At 31.6% G+C, this 27,415-nt stretch overlaps 1 protein-coding gene across 4 annotated transcripts in view; it reads right to left on the reverse strand.

The window, feature by feature from the left end:
• Positions 1-27,415, reverse strand: part of LOC114333326 (integrin beta-PS) — a 167,892-nt gene that overhangs the window by 40,286 nt on the left and 100,191 nt on the right. For 3 of the 4 annotated variants that reach the window (XM_028283185.2, XM_028283186.2, XM_028283183.2), the window contains exons 5-6: positions 6,799-6,883; positions 2,045-2,215 (exon numbers count right to left, since the gene is read on the reverse strand). In XM_028283185.2, the coding sequence (XP_028138986.1) occupies positions 2,045-2,215; positions 6,799-6,883 (256 nt within the window). Of the gene's footprint in view, positions 1-2,044; positions 2,216-6,798; positions 6,884-20,494; positions 20,580-27,415 lie in introns of all 4 variants that reach the window. The other variant, XM_028283184.2, reaches the window with a different exon arrangement.

Raw genomic sequence — 27,415 nt, forward strand, 5'->3', positions numbered from 1 at the left:
TGAACAATTAATGAATGTCCTAAAATCAAAGAAAATAAACTAAAATTACCTCAGGATCATATCGAATTTATACTATAAGCAGCGAGCAAAAGTACCTGTTAACGAATACCTGTCATAGGAAATTGAAATTAGACGTTTGGTGAAACATAGATACGTATTGTCACCAATTCTTTTTAATGTCTACTTGGAAGAGAATCTGAAAACTCTCTTGAAGGTGAAACAGCTGGAATAAAGGTAAATGGAGTTCCCATTAACAAGAGTAGATATGTGGATACCGTTGTCATTTTAGCCAAAAATATTAAAGATCTTCAGAGACTGGAGACCAGAATAGCGGGGTATGGAAAAAATACGGTCTAACAATGAACACCAAGAAGACAACATTTATGAGAATAATGGAAAACTCAAAGAAATAACGAGAATCTTCTAGTAAATGCAACCAATGTCGAACGAGTGGACAAATATGCATATCTTGGAACAATGATTAACTCCACAAATGAATAAGTATATACTTCCAAGAAATCAAAATCAGAATAGAAAAGGCATAGCGAAATTTTCAATAAAAGGAAAAGAGTGCTCTGCACAAGATCTTCAAACAAGGAAATTAGAGTATCTAGGACATATTGGAGACGTGGAGAGAGATACAAGCAAGTTGTTCCAACTGATTACGCAGGGAAAGATCCAAGGAAAGAGAAGCCTAGGGAGACGTAGAATATCATAGCTGCGCAACCTAAGAAAATGGTATTGATGTAAATCAAATGAACTCCGTCGCGGAGATGGCACTTGAAGAAGAAGAATTATGCAATAGCCACACAATTCCTTCCTTTCATTGCACATGTTTACTGTAAAAAATCAGGTGTGAATTAAATGTATTTCACAGTCCGTCCAATATACTTACTGTTGCACGTCATCCGCGTCATAGCCCGTGACGTCACATGATACCAACATGAAATATTTAGGCTGTAGGTCTGTTGATTTTTAGAATCATTTAGCCGAGTACACGGGAATTACAGCCATTAGACACATTTTATTATATACTTACGCGTAGAAATAATATCGGAAGATTTCTATTAATGTACATTTAAAGAAACATACCCTAACTTGTTTCATTTAATTTGTATAAGTGGAATATAAAGCGTTTTTATAAAGCACACTTGTTTGGATTACACTCTAACTGCGACCGAACAAAGGTGATATTTTGGCATAAATTAGTAACATTTATTTGACAAAAAAACAAGTAAAATCCTTTATAAAAGGTATATTTATTAAAATTCCCTAAAAGTTGCCACCACCTATTGAAGATGTGAACAACTCGATTTGGGCTCAAATGGTACCCTGAGCAGAATACATGAGATATTTTGTGCATCCATGTTCAACTTCACATTTATAATCAATGTTTCCATGACGGATCAAGTTTAAAGGATTTTTACCCGAATATTTTTGTATTTTGGTGGTTAGCATGTTAGCATCTTGTCAGCTCTGATGATGATCTGTTATCAGATCGAAAACTAGTTCTGTGATGTAGCCCTTTTTAGGGAATTTTAATAAATATACCTTTTATAAAGGATTTTACTTGTTTTTTTGTAATATATGGTATACAACCAACTACAGGAAAAGTTTTTCCTCGTGGATATATTTGACAGTTGCGGTGATGACACTTCATATTTGTTTTTATTCTTTACTATAAGTATTTTTGTTTTATTATATTTATTTTAACGTAAGATTGTAACTTAATTCTTGTTTTCTATTTCTAAAGTTTTTTATTTATTTACATTGAATATTAATTTGTTTTGTTGTATAATCCACTTCCGTAATAATTATGTGATATGTTTGATTTCAAATGAATTCAATAATTCTTTGTAATTGGGCAACAACGTCAACTTAGATCACTGACGTAGATAATGACGTGCAACGGTAAGTATATTAGATGGACTGTATGTAATATTGTAAGTAATGAGTTGTAATGGTTTGTAAACAAAATTAATTATAATCTTGACTATCTAGCGACGGCTTATGAGTTGTTTTATTCTAAGATGAATATACTTACTTTTCCATCCCCAGCATAGTGAAAACTGGCATCAGTGGAAAATACAAGCAATTTTCTAGCTTGTTCTCTCCAACCAATCTCATTACGGCATACAATGGCTTGCATTATGGCATCGAAACCTCCTTCAGGTGCATCCAAATTTCCAGAAACGTTGGCTTGTTTCACCATACGCTATATAAATTAGAAAATAAGAGATATGTCCCGTAAAGAATGGGACAATAAATTACTTTACATTTTTTAACACTTTATCCACTTGAATTGACGTTTTAAAAGCGTAAAATGCTGCCAAATGCTTTCTAGTTCATTTGAAATTAAAAAGTAAATAACAGATAACACATATTTTCAACTAGATAATGACTTCTATAAACAAAATTTTGGACTAGCTATGGGCCTTTCCTTATCTCCATTATTAGCTGATATATTCATGGTGGATCTGGAACACAACACACAACATAAATAAGACAAACAACCCATAGTATGGTGAAGATTTGTAGATTATGTGTTCTTCATTTGGCTCCACGAACCCGAGGCATTCAATACATTTCTGATGGATAAATACAATAAAGAAGGATCCATTAAATTCACGACGGAACAAGAAAAACAATTACTTCCTTTCCTGGATGTGCTAATTACAAAAGAAGACACTGGACATGGAACCAAGACCACAGAAAACCAACCGACACAAACAAAATGTTTAAATGACCACTAAAACCACAACGTAAACATCAAAAAGGAATTATCAAATCCCTATATGATGATTTCAGGAAAAAACAAAAACAGCTAACAAAGGTATTGACTAAAAATCACTACCCGTTGTCATTTATAAACAAGGAATTTCGAAACATTAAAGAAAAGAAACAACAAAACACCACAAACATTCCAGAGACACTCACAAGAAGGCGCTCAAAAGATGATAACGATACCATATGTAAATACTGTGTGTGATACCATATGTGGAGTACTGTTCGGTAGTTTGGTCCCCTTACTATCAAAACCATATCGATACGGTTGAGAGGATCCAACATAAATTTTTATGTTACTGCGCATTCAAATCTTATCTAACTATAGTTAACCATGATTACTCAACTGTAGAGTCCCATCTCTCTCTACTTTCTCTAAGATTACGTCGTGACATCTCTGGTGCGGTCTTTCTGCATAAGTTGATTAACGCACAAATTGATTGTCCAAGTCTCTTGCGCCAAATTGATTTTAATGTTCCCAATCGAGCCCTTCGCTATCATAAAACATTCAATGTCTCTTACCACAGAACATCCTATGGTTTTCATAGCCCAGTCGATAGGTATATGGGATTATTGAATATCAGTAATGTCGATGTTTTCAATATTTCATTGGATCAACTGAAGAGATCTCTGGCTTTATGATGTTCATTGTTGCAAAAATGTCTGTTTCATTATTGTTAATACGTCTTGTTAAATTTAGCGTTATGTTAGGTATATTTGTTACATCTTATATTTTAGGTATATTGTGATTGTTTGTATTATTGCTTTGTATCTTCCTATGTGTACTACTTTTTTGTGTTGATGCTATTTATTATTATTTACTTTATAATTACACTTTTAATGGCGTTTTCCCGTATGATTAATAAATAAATAAAATAAATAAATAAATAGATCATCAGAAAAATTGAAAATGATAAAAAGCAAGTGCATTCAAAACAACCAGCACTCTGAGATCCATTCTGTCTAAAACCAAACCCAACAACACACAAGAAACATCCAAAAACTGCATCTATAAAATATCCTGTGAATGATGCATCAATAATCATGAAAGAAAAATGTTTAGCAAACCCATCAGCAGAATACAGCAGGGTTTGGTTGCTAATACTAAAAAAAGAAGTCAACAACAAGAACATATCAACAATAGCAGAGTAAAGAAGTCGAAGAACAAAGCATTGATAATCTCATTCACAATACATATGCAACACACAATACACGAACTATGTACAAAAATTTAAAAAACTTTATTTACACAATCACATCTATGATACTGATTACACAAACAAATTAACACAAAATAACACACAAATAGTCAGAATATCCCTAGCCTAGTGTAATAACATCACCCTCAAACAATTTTTTAACGACACACTTGCTGTGGCCATAAGATCTAGGCCAAGTATGTTAATTTTTGAAAAGACATACACAACCTAATAAAACCAGGTCACACACTTTTCCAGAATTTTTTTGGTATATCTTTTTTGAGAAAGATTTCTAGAGTGGAAATCGAAACGTCCAACATTAGATAATTAAAAATGTAATTTTAATTACACCAATAATTATGGCTCAATCGCATATAAATATAATGCATATCTAAAAGAGTTAACCTTTTCTGAAATAAAAAAATAATACTCTATCTAATTTTTGACTTAAATTCCGAGAACTCTACTCACATTCAATGGCATTTTATGGTTACTTACTTTTTCTGAATAAATAAATGTTTTGCCTAAATATAAAGTAATTTATCAAATTTAGTTAGTTACAGTTATATCTAGAGTTAGTTAAAAGTTGGGGTAGTTAATGTTTAATGGAAAATATCTGAAGACACTACAGTTAAAATTAGTAGAGTAACTTACGCAGGCAAACTAGAATAGGCCTGAAGAAATTGCTTCTATCTGCATTCAAATTTTGAGGTGATTAATAAAGATATTCTGAGTATTAACGATTTAATAATAGACTAACAAAAGTTAAACTAGTCTCAAAATCTGAACACCTATATAAAATTTTCATGATGCGATAGATACAACATCCAAAATATGTAGTGTATTAGTACCCAAGTTATCTAACACCAAACTAGATTGTTCATTCCTGTTATAAAATGCTGAATACCTAGTAAACGATAAAAAAACTTTGCCATTCGAAGCGTTAAAAAGTGCTCAACACCAAGCAAGTTCAACACACAAAAATAAAACAACAGGTGCACAAACATATCGTAAGACTCCATTGCGTGTACATCTACAGAAATCGCTAAATCTTGTGAACAGTATCGTTCAGATATAACAGAAATTGTATCAGCTCATAAGGTTTGACGATTCAAAATGAATACAGCACGACCAGATTCATTTTGTATTTAATATTTGGATGCGCACTGTTGTTGACGTTCGGTTTTTGCATATCTTCTGAATTTCTGAAGTATTTTACTTGGCGAAACGTTACCAAAATAAAATTTAAAAATTTGGGAAAACCGAACGTCAACATCAGTTCGCATCCAAATCTCATATAAAAAGTGAATCTGGTCGTGCTGTAAAAAGTGAAAATACAAATCAAAAACTTTTTGTGGACTCAATATCAATTGTTTCTAGCGATTGTAAAATCATTGGAAGTGTAGCAATATAGTAATCAAATGTTTGTGTATTATGTATAAGCTTCCCTTGAGTCCATAAAAAAGTCACAATTTGAATAATTTGAATATGATGAAGTCTTAGATTTATAGTGTCTGCAGGGGATTTTTGTAAAACAAAACTCAGAACAACGGTAAAAACCTTATGGAACTTTTTGATTCTAGATATCTTATATATTTATTCAATTTAACAAACTTTTTGTGTGCTAAAAGTAATATAACTAGATACGAAGAAAATAAGAATCGACTGTTAATTGTGTAAAGAAATAAAATGATTTTTTTACAATGAACTGTTATAATAGAAAGTATAGTTCAGTTAGGATTTTATCAAATCTGGTAAAGGTAGATATATGACTTCTAAATAACTGCAAGAATATTTATACAACTCACTTATGACTAAGCTTTTTCCTTCATTTCTGCAGCTAATTAGATGCATATGTTGTAGCATTTTTTTTTCATTCTGTATGAGGTTTTAAATCACGTATTTCAAATTAAATTCTGAGATCCAACTTTCAAAGAAAAACACTTTAGTGTCTCTTCAATTAGAATAAACAACATCCAATCATTTATTTAAAATGGAAATTACTACTCTAACACAACATTGATGTTTACATTGATAAAGGAATTCAGTCTTGGTCTGGTCTTTGGCTGAGTGTAGGTGAAGCAGTATCAGTAATGCATCGATTTGTTTGATGGGGAGCAGTTTCCAGTTATCTTCCATTAAAGAAGCCCGCAAATACTGAATCATCCAGTGGTTAAGGTCATCGAACTTGCCGTCACATTCACATGTGTGTATCTGTTTCTGAAAGTTTTATTTTATATAGTATGCGTTTACTATACCATGTCTAAAAAGGCTACCATATTATAGATTTTCTAAGAGATCTAGCTTCTCTCATTTGGGAGAGTAGATGGAAGATTATGATAATTCCCCCAGTAAGTCTAACATGTTCCTTTCTAGCTGTAATTTACTCCCATTTGGGCCTAGTATTCTAGCCCCACTCATGTAGCGTCTTTGGCCAAATGGTATACTTTTTCATTGCCTGGAATATTGGAGTGACCTTTTAATCACACGAGGTTCACAATTCTTCTCAGATGTATTTCTTCTTATTATGGTTCAGTGTATGTTCTTGGTACTATAAAGTTAATGTAGAAGTATACCTATACTTTACCAGACACAATTTTATATACAATGCGTTAAATAATTTACAGCAACATCTAAATATAAAAATCCAACACCGAAAAATTAGAAAAATATATTATTAGAAAAGTAAAAAGAGTTTTACAAATAGAAATGTATAGGGTATGTTTTTCAGTAAGTTAATGGGCGATTGGTTTAGTATTAAAATAGAGTTATTGAAATAAATTGGCTGGCGGGGGTTACACTATCGCGGACTTACTGAAAACAGTTGCGTATTGGTCGATAGTCTCAAGGCGTGTTTGTAGCCGTAAGGAGCAGCGCAACCTTCGCAAGGATGTAACAAACTATAAAGAAATATTAACAGTTGGTACCAACGTTTTCTGCTCTACATACCTTTGGTTACATTATACAGTTTCATTTTACGACAAAAATAGTATGGAGTATGAGGAAAACACTAAAATAAGTTATACATTTTCAGCAAGAAGTTCTAATTCATAAAAACTATATTACTTGCCATTAATATAACACCTAAAAAATTGAAGTTATGGATAAAAATATCAAAAAATTTAATTGATTATTTCATTCATAGGAGATTCTGACCAATAGAAAGCTACAGAAATCTGAAAAAATACATTCAGTGGCATTAATGACAATTAATGTTTTAAAAATTATAAAAGTGTTGACTTTCAATCGTCAAATATTTATAAAAACTTTGTGTTTAATTGTACTAATTTGTACTTACATAAATAAATTACAATAAAATTTTGGTTTTGAACAGTTTTATTCATGAAATAATCGCAACAAATTGCACTTGAACTCTGAAATTAATATAGCATTTTTGCTCTCGTGACACTTTGACATAATTTCACTCGCCTTTGGCTCGTGAACTTAAAACTGTCAAAGTGTCACTCGGGAAAAATTCAATAATTTTAGAGCTCTTGTGCAATTACTACTGATTATTTCATTCATAGGAGATTTTGACCAATAGAAAGCTACAGAAATCTGAATTAAATCGATAATTTTTGATAATCTCCCGTCGTTAAGTATATTACGTCAGATGCCCTTCGTTGCTACGAAAAAATACATTCAGTGACATTAATGACAATTAATGTTTTAAAAATTATAAAAGTGATGACTTTCAATCGTCAAATATTTATAAAAACTGTGTGTTTAATGGTACTTACATAAATAAATTACAATAAAATTTTGGTTTTGAACAGTTTTATTCATGAATAATCGCAACAAATTGCACTCGACCTCTGAAATTAATATAGAATTTTTGCTCTCGTGATAGTCCGTTCTTTAACGGTAAAATATTGCAAAACCTCTAAATTTTAAAGAACCGCTTGGATTGACATGAAATTTGGCATACACCTAGCTAACAAGTCAAAGAAAAAAAGTGATATTGTGCCGATATGTGCTTTTGCCCTGGGGGTGGTTTTCACCCCTCTTGGGGGTGAAAAAATATTCGTCCAAAGAAAGTCAGGAAATCGATAAACTGGCTAATTTTAAGTAACTTTTGTTCTATAGAGTTTTTTCACTAAGTTAATACTTTTCGAGTTATTTGGCAGTGAATATGTTCATTTTTTCAACAAAATAATTTTCGCAAATAACTCAAATAGTAAGTATTTTGTCGAAAAAACATTCTTAGCAAAAATATAGCCTGTAAAACATTTAAAAAAATGGTATATATATATTACGTCTCTACACCTAGCACAAGCAGAGTTATAGCTAATGAAATATAGGTTCATATTCGTCAAATTCCAAATGGAATACTTTAACGTGAAATAACCAAAAATGAAACATTACGGGGAAAACTCATTACAACTTATTTAAAGTGTTTAAAAAAAGCTTCATTTTTGTTTTATAAAAAAAAATTCTAGCTTCAAAATTAAACAAGTTACGCTCAAAATAAAGTTAGTCCCTTTTGGTTTTGGTTAAAAAATCGAGAAAATCACCCCCTAATTAGTATCTTAAATAAACTTAATCGTTACGACTTCACAAATTTCTTGACTCGTGTATATATTGTTTATATGATCTGTAAGTTCCATCGGTTCAAAGTCCTCATACGAATGTATGTAAATTTGGAAACACCAAATCTCAATCAATTTTTGTCTACCTACCAGAAAAACAAAAAAATACATGATACTTATTCAGAACAGCAAATCTGACTTTTTTTGTTTTTCGAGATTTTTGGTATCTCTAACAATTTTTAAGTTATTTTTTCAAAAATAAGCACTTTAAATCGATGAAACTTACAGATCATATAAACACAACATAAGTAAAATAATTTGTGGAGCGGTAACGATTAATTTCATTTAAGTTGCTAATTAGGGGGTGGTCTTCCCGATTTTTTTTTGCAAAAACAAAAGGGACCAACTTTATTTTGAGCGTAACCTGCTTAAATTTAAAGCTAGAGACTTTTTGTAAAAACAGAAATAAATATTTTTTTAAACACTTTAAAAAAGTTATAATGGGGTTTTCCCAAAAAGTGCTTAATTTTTTGGATATTTTACGTCGAAATATTCTATTTGAAATTTGGTGAATATGAATCTATTTTTCATTGGCTATAACTCTGGTTCTACGAGATCCAGAGACCCAACGCGTACACCATTTTTTTTACTTTTTTATAGGCTATATTTTTGATAAGAACGTTTTTTTCGACAAAATACTTACTTTTTGAGTTATTTGCAAAAAACCGTCTAAAAATGTGGTTATTTTGTTGAAAAATTAACATATTCACCCGCAAATAACTCGAAAAGTGTTGACTTGGCGAAAAAGCTCTATAGAACAAAAGTTACTTAAAATTAGTCAGTTTACCCATTTTCGGACTTATTTTGGACATATATTTTTTCACCCCCCACAGGGGGTGAAAGTCACCCCCAGGGCAAAAGCACACATCGGCACAATATCACTTTTTTTCTTTGACATGTAAGCTATACGTATGCCAAATTTCATGTCAATCCAAGCGGTTCTTTAAAATTTAGAGCAAAAACCGTGAAAGAATGGACTATGACATTTTGACATAATTTCACTCGCCTTCGGCTCGTGAAATTAAAACTGTCAAAGTGTCACTCGGGAAAAATTCAATAATTTCAGAGCTCTTGTGCAATTAATACTGAAAATCTCTGTTTATATAAATACGATATGGTATTTTTTTTAACAGTTAGTACAGTTATGTTTCTCACTGTTTTTGTAGTAAAGTTTAAAGAACAGCTTGGATTTACATGAAATTTGGCATACGCAGAGCTAACATGTCCAAAAAGTGATATGTATTGTGCCGATGGGGGCAAAAAACGTACGTCCACAATTAGCCCGGAATTCGATAAACTGACTAATTCTAAGTCACTTTTATTCTATAGAGTTTTTCACTAAGTCAATACTATTCGAGCTATTTGCGAGTGAATATGTTCATTTTTCAACAAAGAAAACACGTTTTTAGACGATTTTTCGCAAATACATAATTCCAAAAGTATTTTATCGAAAAAAACATTCTTAGCAACAATATAGCCTGTAAAAAGTGAAAAAATGGTTTATGCATAAGATCTCTAGACCTATAATATACATATATTTAATATAACTTGGACATAATATAATTTAATATATTATATATTTTAGTAGAAGCAGTGTTATAGCTAATGAAAAATAGGTTCATATTCGATAAATTCCAAATAGAATATTTAAACGTGAAATAACCAAAAAATGAACCACTTTTTTCGGAAAACTCATTTCAATTATGTTAGAGTTTATTGGTCCCTTTCGTTTTGGCAAAAAAAGTCAGGAAACTAACCCCCCATATAGCAACTTAAATGAAATTAATCGTTACCGCTCCATAGGCTGCGCTACTTATTTTGTGTTTATACCATAGGTAAGTTTCTTTGATTTTGAAGTAAAATTTTTAATTTTGAAAAAAATGCTTTCTTTCAAAATAACTTAAAAAAATTTCAAACAGTAAAAAAAGTCAGCTTTGCTTATTAAAAAAATTGGTTAAGATTTGGCCTTCCTAAATTTTCATACACTCGTGATTAGTGACTCATTCAAACACTTTCAACTAGAGCCCTTTCAAAAATAAGGAATTTGAATCGATGAAACTTACAGATCATGAATAACCACAACTTAAGTAAAGTAACTTGTGAAGCGGTAATGATTAAGTCCATTTGAGATGCTAATTAGGGGTGATTTTTCCGATCTTTTTAGCAAAAAAAGGGACCAACTTTATTTTGAGCGTAACTTGTTTACTTTTGATGCTATAAATTTTTTTTTAAAAACACTTATTTATGCCTTTTTTTATAAAATATTTACTTTTTGAGTTATTTGCGAAAAACCGTCTAAAAACGTGGTTATTTTGTTCAGTATATTCAACATAACAACTCGAAAAGTATTGACTTGGTTAAAAAGACCTATAGAACAAATGTTGCTTAACATTAGTTAGTTTGTCCATTTCCGGACTTATTTTGGACGTATATTTTTTCACCTTCGAGAAGGGGTGAAACTCACCCCCAGGGCAAAAGCACACATCGGCACCATATCACTTTTTTTCCACATGTGTTTGCCAAATTTCATGTCAATCCATGCGGTTTTTTAAAATTTAGAGGTTTTGCAATATTTTACCGTTATCGAACGTACTGTAATTGTCGTCCTGTTGTAAATAAATGATATTACTCATGCCAAAAGGATATCACACACATATTATGGCAAATATAATGCCACCCAAGTGAAACTTACATGAATAGATTTGTCTCGAAATTGCAATCATTTCATATCATTGCGCCAACTCTGAATGAATATTAACGGCGTAAATTGATACAAATAAATCTACAATCAAATGGGTATGTAGGGTACAGAGAGAAAAGAGATTTTGTGAATTAGCAGTTCATAAATCTTTCTGCATGTATTCAGGCAGAGACTTACTCTTATCTTATGGATAATAAAGTAGGTATAATTTTGTCAGTTGGACAAAGTATATAGTTCCTCTAATCGGCTTAGATTACGCTGGGTTAAGCTGTTTTCAATGGCAACTAGACTAATAGTATTTATGAATGACAATTTTATGGACTTCCATAAAAATGTGATTTTCATAAACTTTAATTACAATTTACGCCGTTATCAATAAAAATTAAGAGTCATATTTCTGTAAGACCAACACTTCATTTGTAGTTTATCAACAATTCATTGTGCTTCTCATTCGCACTTTTGGCCAGTGATAAAAAACTAGCTGAATTTACTGTGAAAATCTTACAGAGGTTTTTGGTCCTTAATTGCATATGACGGATAGTTGATGACTAAAAATTGAAAAAAATTTTTTGCCTATAAATCGTTTCTTATATGTACAGGCTTATTCACTATATTTTGACCCTCCTGTAAACTGCTTTATTTACAGAATTAGAAAAAACATGTAAAATACAAAGGTTATTCGATTTTTAAATTATGATTTTTTGACATATACCGGGTGGTGAATCGGAAAACGGGCCATAGGAAACTCAATGTAAAATTTTAAACTGTTGAATTCCTGCTTCCCTAATTATGTTACATCAAAAGTCATGAGAAGTTATTTGTAGAGAATTGCGATCTGTATTAAAAACAGAAGTTATAATTGTTCTACGATTTAAACACATTCCAAAATTTTGAAAAATATAACGTATTTACTGCAGTAGGTATGTGTGGGCATGTTAGGCCACACGTTACTATTTAACTGACAGTGAGCACACTATTGACTGAAGAAAATATCTTTATTATTAATACTTTCTGCTTAACTGAGGGTATCTGATCAACTTTATTGTGTTTTAAACAATAAATGATAAAATAAATAAAGACATTGACTGTTCAAATTGTTAATATAATAAATTCATTGTCACCGAATGCAATCTTATACACATTATTGCACTGTGTGTGGCGTAACTTTGGCGTATTTCTCTGAAAATTGTATTATATTTTTACAAAATTTTGAATAATAATTGTTCGTAGAACAATATTAACAGTTGTTTTCAATACAGATTTCAATTCTCTACAAATAGTTCCTTATGACTTTTGATGTAAAATAATTAGGGAAGCAGGAATTCAACAGTTTAGAGTTTTACATTGAGTTGGCTATGGCCCGTGTTCCAATTCACCACCCGGTATATAGTACTAGTGACGTCATCCATTTGGGCGTGATGACGTAATCGACTATTTTTTTTAAATGGGAATAGGGGTCGAGTGTTAGCTCATTTGAAAGGTTATTCAATTCCATATTCAGTAATATAAACATTAACATAATTAATTATAGAGGGCGTCCAATTTTTTTAATTAAATTAATTGACACAAAAAGAAGAATGTATGTAATTTATTTAATTCAAAAAACATTCTACTGCTGTCAGAAAACAGGAATAAATGTTTATTGAACAAATAAACATCAATTTTCACTTAAATTCAATGTTCAAGCTGCCACCCATCTGCCTCTTGGCAGTTTGAACATTGAATTTAAGCAAAAAGCAATGTTTATTTGTAAATAAACGTTAATGTAATGTTAGTTTGTAAATAAAATGTATTTTAAATTAAATACATTGCATACATTCTTCTTTTTGTGTCAATTAATTTAATTAAAAAACAATTTTTTGGACACCCTGTATAATTAATCATGTTAATGTTTATATTACTGAATAGGGAATTGAATAACCTTTCAAATGAGCTAGAACTCGACCCCTATTCCCATTTAAAAAAATAGTCGATTGCGTCATCACGTCCAAATGGATGACGTCACTAGTACGATATAAATATTATGTCAAAAAATCATAACTTAAAAATCGAATAACTTTTGTATTTTACATTTTTTTCTAATTCTGTAAATACAGCAGTTTACAGGGGAGTCAAAATATAGTGAATAACCCTGTACATTTAAAGGAGAAATGGTTCAAATAAAAGTTGTAGATCTTAAAAAGTTCTTTACTCTTGAGTTTCCAAATGACATAATACATAAACAGTCGACCGAGATAATTATTGCAAAAAATATTATTTTGCACTGATTTGTAAATGTTAATAATATTGTTTTCGTTTTAAATAATGGCATGTAATATAATTATAAAAATTAAAGTGTTTTTTAAGTTATTGAAGTGTGCTTAATCTCAGCTAGATCGACCAAATAGTTTGTCGGTTATTCAATTTGTTTATCCCGGAGAGCAATTGAAGACCTCAGTGAAAGAAGGAGGTGTGTGCCATTTTTTAAAATGATATGTGATTTCTATACTTCTATCATATGAAACTTACACTATACCTCTAAAAAGCTTAAGAAAATTCTTATTAAGAACTTTTTTAGATGTACAAATTTATAATTCATATGATAGACAAGTCACATATCACCTTCATTCACTAGGGAACTCTTAATTTTAAAAAATGTCACACACCTCCTTCTTTCACTGAGGGCTTCAATTATTTAAACAACTGCACTTGTCCAAACAGTGACTCTAGAGGTCCTCAGCAGATCGCAATCGATTTGTTGAGGCTTGATTATTTGCAGTAAACCCATAACTTTACTATAAACTCATACTCCATATTATACATACGTAAAATATTACGGATAAAATTTTTTTTTCTAAAATTAGGAATGTAAATAAAAACACTATTTTCACGGTGACGCTTCTTGGTGAGTTTTCCTATAACCGAATGAAATGTACAAAAAATCATAATAGCTTTATACATTAAGTAAAGGATTTCCCATGTTACGACACGATATACAAAGTGATCCATTAATTGGACAAATATTCATTGTATTCCTGCATTTTCTCTGGCTCGAGAGATGGGATGAGGAGCCAGAGGAAGACAGAGACTTAGGTATCAAGGCAACTTAAGCGATATTTAAAATCTACTTGAGATAAAGCCTCCGCTACTAAACTCGGGAGTCACACAGAGATTAATGGAACGATCCATGTTAGGAATAAGTCTGTGAGACAAAATAACAAATAAAGAGATCAGGGCCCTGATTCTAATTCAAATTTCGACTGAAAACAAGTCGCAATCAATATGGCGATGTTGAAATGCCACTGTGCGGGCCTTGTGGATTTTAGTTGAACTAACGAAATGATGTCATAAAATAGCCACTTATCGAAATTAATAGCGACTCCAAAAAAAGTGGTTGATATTATAATTTCGAGTCGAAATTATTGTGACAGGGACATGCATGAATGGCCGAAAGCGAGGTTAGGTTTAGTTTAGGAGATGTGTTTTGTTTGTTTCTTGAAAGGAAAACTAAAGCAAAAGGTATTAATATGGCTGGGTTTTATGTAAATTTGCTGGTTTTGGAGGAATTAGATACAATAGTATTAAATTAGAAATATAATAATTGAGAATGTTCCTGATATATCTTATAATCTACTATGAAAAATATTTCATGTCACCAATTTATTTAATTATTGATAAATAATTACTTTCCTAAAATTTTAATTGAAAATTGCAGATTTTTTGGGAAAACTCGGATTTTCCGAGTAAAATTTTTGTTGAAGGAAGTCGGAAAAAAATAACTTCGTGCAGAACTAAATTGCGGTGAATTTTTATTTAAGTGTTTTTGGTTTAAAGGAAAAAAATCGTTTAAAGGAGTTACAGAGCACTAATTGAAAAAAAAAGAAGATTTAGGAGTGCTAACTTGTTTATAAATAAAATAACACACTTTCTGCGGATTGGTCATACCCCATATTACTAATAGATGCAATCTTAAGATTCGATTTTAGCAATCAAATAGCTGGTAAATAACTTCTCCCAAAATGCCATTTTTTCGATATCTAAATTTATTCGACTATCAACAAACGTTGCGGTGGTTGCATAGCCAATAAATCCAAAAAACCAACCCAAATTCTGAGCAGTGTCAAAATGATAACGTTAATATCCCCAGTTGGAACTAATATCGAAATGAATAAGAATTGCTATAAATTGCGACTGTCATGACGGACCCGAAATTAAATTGAGACATCGAAATGAATTAGAATCAGGCCCCAGGAGACGATCCAAGGTGACTGACGTCATCGAAAGGATAGCTGGACTAAAATTAAGATGGGTAGGATTCATAGCTAGAATGACTGATGGGCGATGGACAAAGAGGTTATTGGAATGGAGACCAAGAGAAGACAAGAGAAGCGTTGGTCGACAACCTACACGATGGATTGACGATTTAAGAATACTAAATAAAAACTTTTGATGCAGGATAGGGAAAATGGAGGATTATTCTGAAAAAGGTTTTGGCTCATAACGAGCTCATAATGACATCTTAGTATAACGCAAGGAAGGGTAAATGAAAGAAGATCAATATGAAAGAGAAGAAATTACTGACTAAAACCCCGAGAAATTTATCAATGACACAATTTTCAGGAAGACCGCATTTAAAGAAGAACAATTTAATATAAAGGCTACTTTTAAACAAATATTTCAAAAATTCTTATATGAAAACTTTTTTAATCAAATTCCCAAAGAGTAAAAATATATGAAAAAAAAATCTCACGTAAATTTATTTAAAGCAATGTTTCTTCCCTCATTTCAAAATTGACGTGTAACGAATAGGTAACTGATTAATTTACGTCCTTATTAATGGATCACCCATTATATTAAAGGTAATAGAGTAAGTATTTAAAATAAGATAAACATTGAGATAACCTTACCAAAAATATATATACTACACCAATAAAGGTTTACCAAAATGTAGCTCAAGTATGAGATTCATTTATATATAGTGCTTCTCAGAGGCTTTTTTAAGTGCGTCACAGTTTTTAGATTTCTTTCTAACGCATTAAGTTGGAAGTGACAGAAAAAACGGTACGACCGTGATTATACATATATTATATATAGTTTATGATAGATGGCGCTATAATAAAAAAAGATTTACGTATTATCTATATGACTATAATCTGTACAATTTATATGACTATACAAACCAAAGAACATACCTTTTTATAAATGCAATAAACACGATTGATTTGATTTTATACCAAATTGCAATCATATTATAATCTTTTTTTTTTTTTCGATTATAGCGCCATCTATAAACAATTAGAATAGATGTTATAAATGTGTATAATCACAGATGTATTTTTTTTTCTGTCACTTCCGTGCATCTGTGACGCACTGAAAAAAGCCTCTGAGAAGCACTCATACCATCCCGTGTACACTGTGAATGTTAGATGTAATAGGTGCGACTTTACGTTTCCCAAATCAACATAACAAATACGATATTACAGTCTTAATTAATTAATGCAAATACACCAACAATCTACGACATATATCAGTCATCTTTGATAGATCTTCTACTGCCTATGTATAAGAATTTATTTCACCATGCCGTTACGAAATTACTGAAAATTATTCACACAATTTCAAACATCCCATATTGCCTCATGCCGACAAAGATATGTTCAGATTATATGGTCCTTTAGTATTAATTCGAAAAAAGAATAAGTAAAGATCTAATGGTAAATTTCATAAAAAAACGTATTTACAAAAAACACAATGTCTATGCGTAGGAAGGGAAGAAACAGAGAACCTGAACCTTGAACAGGAGACAATTATTGCAAGCTGCAATGAATAAGTATATTTGGGAATAAAACTAACAAGTACAGGACGAAACAAAGAAAATATTAAATAAAGGATAGTAAAGGGTGGAGAGGTGATAGGAGCCCTAAATTTGGTACTGTGGCAAAATAAAAAACGAATTCACATCACAATATTAAAGCCAGTATTAACCCACGGAGCTGAAGTCTGTCAATTAACCAAGAAGTACAACGCTAAATTACTAGCCACTGAGATAGGTTTTTGGAGGAGGTCAGCAAGAAAATCTATACTAGAACACATAAGAAGCGACGACATTAAACAACAAATTGGAAAAAAAAGAACAATCATAGATGACATCGAAAGACAATATAGCTAGTAAGGTACGGGACAACAAGAATCCTCAAAAGTGTTAGAATTGGGTTACAGCTACTATGGGATTGTGATCAGACCCAATGTCAGCACCTGGATAAGTTTTAACTGATTTGATGCAGTTTCTAAATCGATTTTTTATTAGAATGAAGTCGATTTGGTTCCTAATAATTTTGTCCTCTGATTCTGCATTTGACATCCAGGTGTAGAGTCTTCTCGGTGGTAGTCTAAAGTGAGTATTTGATACCTTTCGGAATTTAACGATTTCTCAAATATTTTGATGGCAAGTATGGCAAAGACTATTGGAGATGGCGGAGATGAGGAGAATTATGATAGAGAAACACTGGGAGATAAAGGCAAAGAGAATGATAACGCTGGATGACAGAAAGAGATTTGTGGCATACAGATATAAACGAGCGCATGCCAAACAGAAAAAGATAATGACATTTACCACATAAGCAGAATTGAGAAGACCCAGCTGCCTCTACATAGAGGAAGAAAACTAATTTCACAAGCAACATAACTCCACTTCTATCTTCCCTATAAATAGAGAAGCTCTGAAGAAACAGTAGGATCTAATTAATTAATAAAATAACATAAATCTGAACATACCTTTCAAATAACAACCACTTAAATGCGTTACTGATTGTAGAAAGAAAAGAAACACTTTGAAATATATACCACGTACCTAAGAAAACAAACTAAATAGTAATAAATTATGTTACAGTCACAAGTGATCAAGCAACATATGACATATGACAGTATAAATAGTAATAACAGGCAACTAAGTCATTAGACAATCTTATACTTCACGTTTATAGGTTATGTATAAAAATTGAACTTCCCATATTTTTTAAATCAACCCCTAGTTTTTATATTTAATGATAATCTATTAATTTCATTCAGTGCATAATGTAATTAATACCCTTTTTATGTAATAACACTAATAACTAAGTATCAAATAGGTCTCAACAATTTCATAATGATTTAAAGAACTATGTAAGTTGTATTATTTTTAATCAGTCAAAACTACGATTTAATTTTACATCAATTAAGAAGTTCTCCAAGAAATGTACAAATTCCCAGACGTATACAAATACACGGTATATTATAAAAACTAGATAATACAATTTAAGAGTCAGAACTGATAATAAAGGAAAAAAGTTTATAAAAGCTCGAAAATGAATCGAAAAGAAACAATATTGTAGTAACTGGATTAAAGATTCATACAAATGAAGAGAAAATAAAAGAAGATGTCATAAATTTTGTAAGAATACATCTAAACGAGGATATAAATGTAGAAAGAGCAACAAAACTAGGACAGACCTTGTTTGCTACAAATAGAATAAGTTAAAAAAAAATAGAATTATGCAAAAAGAGTAAGCTGAAAAATTGAAGGGAGAAAAGGTATACATACATGATGATAATAACAACCAAATAAAGAGAAATGAGAAAAGGCATAACTGAAAAATGTAAATATTTGAGAAAAAAGTACACCAAAAAGTTGAACAATAAAATAAATAGAAGGCAATATTGATATAAGAACCTATGGAGACTTATCAAAGGAACAGAAAGCGTGGTGGTCCGAAGAAATCAAAAAGCAAGTAAAGGTGAATAAAAAGGCATGAAAACAATATCAGAAAGATAAAATAAACGAGAATTACAATAACTATAAACACAAAAGAAAAAGTTACCGTAAAAATAGTAACAGCAGCAAAGGCAGCTAATTGGTAAGAATTCAGAGATAAAATGTAAGAAGCTAGCAAAAGTAACCAAAAGGTAATCTAAAGTACCCTGAAGACGATAAGAACACAACAAAACATGAAATATATAGCATTACAGATATAAATGGAGAATTAATAATAAAAACAAAACAAGCAGAAAAAAAGAGAGAAACAATACTATGAAGAACTATTATCGGATATAAACCAAGAAGGCATAAATGAAGAACAAAATAATATATTGGAAGATAAAACACAAAAATTAATAACCGATGAAGAACTAGAAGAAGTAATTAAATCGTTTAAGAATGGAAAAGCACCTGGAGTGGATAGAACAGCAAAAATTATAAAAAACATGGGAAAATGGAGAATGTTAAGAATCATTCTGGAGCAAGATGTAGTGACAAGAATTTCGCTGTACAATCTAGTTCTTTTTATCTAGTTTCATAGATATCGTATGTTTTCAAACAAAAACACTACAATTTTTTTCTATTTGTTACTTAGTTATATCTTCACAAAAATCTACTGTTCCCAAAAATCTAAACGCTAAGCATCACATTATTTAAAAAACATTGTATGATACAAATAATTCAGGCACAAAACAATGACTTAGCTGAAAGAGGTTTTGTGAAAGTACAGACCGACATATTGTAAATGATAGAAAAGGATTGGGACCGGGTAATCTAGTGTAACTCTGATATGTAAATCTATCTATCAAATATTATATACTAAGTAAATAATTTTTTATATTTTTCTAAATCAATAATTTTTTATCTTTTCATAAATTCACATAAGAAACTGTTATATGTACACTACTAAGAGACATTGGCTTGTATAACAGAGACGTTCGCATAATTGTAAACTTGTATTGGAATCAAACATCAGTTTTATAAGACGGTTTGGAATCACAGGCTCTTAATATTAAAAGAGGAGTACGGCAGGGATGCCTTTTGTCACCCCTACTTTTCAACGTTTACTCCGAAAGAATTTTCAGAAATGCTTTCTATGGTTAAACAACTTACGAGATTGGTATGGTATTGATATAAACATGCTATTTAATGTGGCATGCTAAAGGACATAGTATATAAAGAAGATTCCAGAATTTTGGAACCAGTTTGGGCAGGTCTAGTGGAAGGGTACCATATATGTTTAAAGTCACTTGATGGTCTTCAAAAAGATGTTTGTGAACTAGCGACTACCAGTCATAAAATATACGATTGGCCATTTCAAGTTCTGCAACACTCTTCTTGTAGATGTTTGCAAAACATCTATGTTATAAAAATTTCAGAAACTCAATTTTTCTCCAAAGACCTACAGATCAGAGTTACACTTCTGTACAAAACGATAGAGGAAACTTACTGAAAACAATTGCGTATTTTGATCGAGAGTCATATGGTGCCGAAATCCGTATGGAGCAACGCAAATGTCACAGGGGTGCCGTAACCTGGAGTAGCCAACAGAATACTTTTAAATTAACGTTCACATCCCGCTATGCTCACGTACACCACAAGTAAAAGTCAAAACAAGCCTAAATAAAAAAACGTGTAGACAAAAGTAAAGTCGTATTCCGAAACAATTATTAATTCAATGTTTTAGTTTAGTGCAAAATTTGTAAAGTAGTTGAAATAAGCAATAGTAGACAATGAGTTAAGTAGTTTTATGTTACTAATATACAAAGAGAACGCGTGAGAAGACGAACTTGAGACGTGAGAATGATTCTTAACGCTCAGAAAGCTGCCTTTTAAACTGATTTAACGAATATATTTGACAAACTTTGTTATGGGTTTGTAGTTGGAATATTGAAGCAACAAAGTGTTTTTTTGGGGTCGAAAATGAAAACACTTTGGTAGAATTAGAGAAACAAAAAATTAGTTACGGTTCGAATGACCATACATGGAAATTTAAATTATATTAAAAAATCCACGAGGAAAATAAACTTCCTGTAGCTGGCTGTATACCATAAATCACAAAAATACCAAGTTTCTTGTAAAAGGTATATATTAAAATACCCTAAATAAGGGTCAAAATACAAAACGTTTTCGGATTAAGGAATCCATCATCAGTGTTTAAAAGCCCTAAAATTAAGTATAACCTAATTAAATGAGATAAAAGTTAAAATTGACAGAGGTTTTCAAGAACAAGAGGTCATACTTACAAAATTTGCATGCCTGAGCCACCAAAATGTATAGGGTAAAAACCCTTTAAATGTAAATAATAAAGATGTTTTACATATTTATATAAAATTCATCGGATGTAATAGATAAACCTGGATGTTACCCAGGGCAAAATGTTTTTCAGAACAGTTTGCTCCCTACTATAAAATACCAAGCAATCCTTTGACACCCAGACTGTATGGTTTACCTAAGATACATAAAGAGGGCATCCCCATCCGTCCAGTTGTTAGCTTCATAAACACACCAGTATCCATCTTATCAAAATTCATATTAAATCTCATTAACAACTTGACGAATTTCACCCCTCGCTTCTCAGTCAAAAACACCATTCAACTAGTCAACAATCTCCAACAAATAAACCTTCGTCCCAACATTACTATGCTTTCACTTGATGTTAGCAACCTTTTTACTTCTGTCCCTAAACTTGAAACTATTAATCTGGTACATTCTCTTTTAAGAGCCAACTCTATTACTACGTCTACTACTAATTCCATCATCCAATTACTACAATTTTGTCTAGCTCAAGACTTCTTTGTATTTAATAATAAATTTTATAGACAACCTGATGGCCTAGCCATGGGTAGTTGTTTATCCCCTCTCCTAGCTGATATTTTCATGGATCATTTAGAATCCACTCTTATCATGAAAAATCCGGAAATACTCCATTGGTTTAGATATGTAGATGATATTTTGCTTTTCATTTCCGGTAATTCTAATTCAGCTGACCTATTGCTTTCTAAAGTCAATCTAATCCATCCTAACATCAAGTTCACTATGGAACTAGAATCTTCCCAATCAATTAACTTTCTTGATCTCACTATTACCAGATTAGATGACCATTTCGATTTCAGTATCTATAGGAAACCAACACAGACTGATCATGTCATACCTTTATCTTCTAACCACCCTATGTCACATAAATATGCAGCTTTCCATAGTTACATCCATAGACTTGAAACTATTCCTTTATCACCATCAAACTATGATAAAGAACTCAATATTCTTCGTCAAATAGCGTTCAACAACGGTTACGATCCTAATATTGTCTACAAACTTATTCAAAAGAGACACCTTAGAGTCTTGAGAGAGACTGCTTTCCCTAGAGACTTGACCTTAAAACCCTCATATGCTTCCTTACCATATCTTCATGAACGTCTTTCTGGAGACATTAGATATATTCTTAAAAGAGCAGTTGATAATACTCATATTTCTTTCAAAGTGCCCAACAATCTGGGACAGTGTCTTACCAATTCCAAAGACCCTATCAACTACATGGATCGTAGTGGTGTGTATAGATTACAATGTTCTGATTGTGACGCTACATATATAGGTAGGACCTGTAGATCCTTATCTTCACGCTCCTTAGAGCACACCAAAAGAGAAAACACTTCTACCTTCTCTCAACATCTTGTAAAAAACAAACATACCCTTAATATCCCAGAAGATGTCTCGTTATTACATAATATTTCACAAAAAAACTTCCTAAAATTGGACCTGTATGAAGACTTAGAAATAGTTAAAGAGAAGCAGAGAAGTCCTAATTGTGTCAATCGCCATGTGTCATTTAACCGAGATTTTCAACCCTTACACCGTCAACTTTTTTCATAAACCACATCAGATACAATTTCCTCTTCTCTGCTACACCATTCATGACTACCACATACATCTATTTCACTCCCAATTGTCGATAAGCAACATCTTACTTTAACTCTTTAATATTCATTTGTACCTCATCCTCTTACATCCTCATTATTTTACATTAGCTTTAATTTTCCAAAATTCAGCTCCTACATCACATATACAACCACATCCATCAGAATTGAGTCTCATTCCAGCCACCTTTTTTCTTAGCCTCATCTCATAGCTTATAGATTAGATAACTCTTATTTCATAACAACACAACATACTATGTCAGACTTCTCATACCGTCCTACTCCCCCCCATATTTTACAACCATTTCATTTTTAACCAATTTGATGTCAGGTCTCTGGAGGACTCAGTTTCATCAAGTTACTTTAGTCTCATTTTCAGATAAATATCAGATAAAAACAAAACAGTATTTTTACAATTATCATATCACTTTTTCTATCTTTATACAATTTATGTTGGGTCGACTACCAAGAAAGTTATCAGTCATTAAACAATTATCATTTCATCAATACTCTTAAAATCGTACACATATGTACACATTACATACTATTTTGTGTTCCTAGTATAAGGCCTTTACCATTATTTGTCTAATCGTATTGACAATTTTATACCACTAATACAACACCTATTGGTATTGTTGACTGCATAACTTCCTGTAACGTAAACATTTCATTTCCCTATTTTGAATACTTAATTAATGCATTATTTCTAGGGAAAAAATCTTTCATATTTTGTGAACATCTTTTATTTTTACTATTTGTAAATTTGATACTGTTTTTTATCTTAAAACATTTAAATTAATCTTTAACGTTGTGGCTGAAGTAATATTACAACTAGGTTACATTTGACAGTTCTTGATGTCATTTCGGGTTGCTCTTTAATTCACTTGTCAGTTGGCCATTGAAATCCAATATGTGAGGTTTTCACCAAAAAAAGTTCCAACCACGGGGGGAGAGTCCTGTGTTGCCCTGGGTAACATCCAGGTTTATCTATTACATCCGATGAATTTTATATAAATATGTAAAACATCTTTATTATTTACATTTAAAGGGTTTTTACCCTATACATTTTGGTGGCTCAGGCATGCAAATTTTGTAAGTATGACCTCTTGTTCTTGAAAACCTCTGTCAATTTTAACTCTTATCTCATTTAATTAGGTTATACTTAATTTTAGGGCTTTTAAACACTGATGATGGATTCCTTAATCCGAAAACGTTTTGTATTTTGACCCTTATTTAGGGTATTTTAATATATACCTTTTACAAGAAACTTGGTATTTTTAAATTATATTACTTCCGTCTAAATTAGCGCCTCGGGTCTGAGTTTTCTCAGAGCGCCGCTTCAAATGTTTTTATGAAGCCTTAAACCCGCTTAATTCAAATGTATATAGCCCAGTCGGGATACCATTTGACCTTGCATTAGAAGCTGTCCCAAATTTTATTTTTCTAATCTTAAGGGGGGTTCAATGGTAGTAGAAATTTAAAATCTCGACTGAATTCCACTGTTGCGTTAGCCGCCATCTTGATTTTAAATGTGAACCGTTTTTGGTCAATATCTCCGCCATTTTCAACTTTTCGAAAAAAATTCTAGAAACTGAAATTGTTGTAAATGCAATTTTCTATAATTTCGTTAATTATAATTTTTTTCGTGCGGTCTATATTTTCAGAGTTATGGGGGGAAAATAGTGACAGTTAGAGCATAATTATTGAATTATCTCGTTTATTATCAGATTGACAACAAATATGTATCTATACAAAAATGTGAAGAATTAAATTTTGAACAATTTTTATATCGTTCATTTTTTTCATAAAATCAATATTTGAGGTAGTAGGTACGCGGTAAAAGAGCGAGCGTAAGACCTGATTGATTTTATAGCAATTGTTTTTATTCAATACCTCCGCCATTTTCAACTTTTCGATAAAAAGTGTAAGGACTGAAATTGTTGCAATTACGATTTACTACAAGTTTTCGAGAGAACCAGTGGCGGGTCTACGGGGGGGATGGGGAGATTTCTTCAACAGAGTCCAAAATAAAAAGAAAATTGTTGAAATATTAAAATATATTAGCTGACGTGAAGCTTAAAATATAGACAGACAAATTCAACCAATGAAACCCGCTAGTTAATAAAATTAAGTTGACTTAATGCATATAAGTTATTATTTATGTCTTTTATGTACTTAGTTTTGTTGGTGTTTCATTGGAAGTCTCAAAAATTGTATAAAATATAATTCTCTTTATTTTTGTTTATGTACAATTATGTCCAAACGTTAATAATAAATGAGAATTCAATAATTATGCTTCCCCTCCGCTTCCACTATTTTCCCCCTTAATTCGGAGAATATTGATCGCATATAAAAATTATGCAAAAGAAATTGTAGGAAATTGTATTTCCAACATTTTTAGTTCCAACCGCTTTTGTGAAAAGTTGAAAAAGGCGGAGATATTAAGCAACAACGGTTCTCCTTTAAAATCAATATGGCGGCTAATGCAACCGCGGAATTCGGTCGAGATTTTAAATTTACACTACTATTGATCTCCCCTAAAGGATAGAATTATAAAATTTGGGGCAGCTCGGAAATAAAATTCGATTCAATAATTATGCTCCCCCCACCACTTTTTACTGTTTTCCCACTTAACTTGGAAAATATCAACCGCATGAAAAAAAATTGTTAAAAAGAAATTGTAGGAAGAAACCATATTTGGAACACTTTTAGTTGAAAATGGCGTAGATATTAAACAAAAAAAATTGCTATAAAATCAATCAGGTCTTACGCTCTGGCCATTTCCGCATACGTACTACCTTAAATATTAATTTTAGCAAAAAAATGAAGGGGATCAAAATTGTGTATAATTTAATTCTCTCTATTTTTGTATAGAAACATTTTTGTCGTAAAACTAATAATAAACGAGATAATTCAATAATTATGCTCTAACTGTCACTATTTTCCGCCATAACTCGTAAAATATTGACCGCACGAAAAAATTATAACAAACGAAATTATAGAAAATCACATTTTCAACAATTTTGCTTCTTATACTTTTTGTCAAAAAGTTGAAAATTACGGAGATATTGAGCAAAAACCGTTCTCGTTTAAAATCAAGATGGCGGCTAACGCAACGGCGAAATTCAGTCGAGATTTTAAATTTACACTACTATTGACCCCCCCTAAAGATTAGAAAAATACAATTTGGGGCAGCTCCTAATGCAAGGTTAGGCCTGTTATTCGGCTAACCAGACTGGACTAATAGACAAAAAAAAAGGAAGTCTGAAATTGTTTTTTCTTAAGATTTTACTTTTGTCTAAACGTCAACAAAAGAATAAAAATAAAAATAATTTTTCCCGTGGAAACAATCAAAAATATTATAAAATTTCATGTCAAAATTTTGAAGAATGCTACAAAACATTAAAAATTTATTGGATCTTGTATCTCTTTCTCTATATGTATCGTTTGTGGTCTCTCTATATAAAATAAATTTATTGTCAAACAATTTGTAATAAACTCAGGATATACTTAATGTGCGTAGAAGAAGTACAATGTTATATAGATGCAAAGGAAATATTGTACAAGAAAGAAACGTATCCTTAAAATGTGTCCATTCAATTAACGAAGATTGGTTCTAATTGTTAAAATTTATTCTCTATCCTGAACTGTTGTCCATCACTGAAGGTGATTTATAACATCTGAACTGAACATCACCTTCAGCATCCAATTCCTCAACAGAAATACGATTTGAAGACCCAAACACAAGGACTCAAACCGTCATCAAAACGACTTGCCATCCTAGAGGACATCTAGTCCTCAGGTGTTCCAAACGTAACCTACTCTTTATTCCCAAAAACTTGCTGACCTTTTTCATCATTGCACACTGATACCTGTCCTGGGTAAGGTAATAAACACGGAAGAGGTCTGTTATAGAGAAGTAGTTATGGCTTGAATGAACCACAGAAACGTCCCAGAAGAACTCCTTCATATTATAACCTCTTGGAGTTAACCCAAAGAGAAGACCATTTACCCCTGCAGCCTTTACAAATAATTTCTACAAATCCTCCAATCCAAGGTTCCATTCTTTGAAGAGTATTTAAAAAGTCTAAACATGGATGTGCTTCTTCATCAATGTTGCTCCATAGAAGTTTGTGTATCACTCACAGAAGATTGCACTAAAGTGGATTTATAGCCACATCATGTCTGCCACATCCCCAAGCGTTAGAACAATAGTGTTAACAGTAGAATTTGGGAGGCTCAGCTCAATGATGGACTGCTGCGTAAATGTTTGTTCAAGGATAAGTCTTAGATTTGCATTGCCTCATTAAAATGGCTGTATTCTAACTGGAAAGGAACAAGAAGAGCGATACCTCGTACAAAATATGACTCAAGTGATGCATTTTGAATAGGATCTGTTACTGTCTGAAGTGCAATTCCTTTGGAGGCACTCACGGAATAGTCACAGACATGCC

Source organism: Diabrotica virgifera, chromosome 4, assembly GCF_917563875.1.
Source record: "Diabrotica virgifera virgifera chromosome 4, PGI_DIABVI_V3a".
Taxonomy (NCBI): Eukaryota; Metazoa; Arthropoda; class Insecta; order Coleoptera; family Chrysomelidae; genus Diabrotica; species Diabrotica virgifera.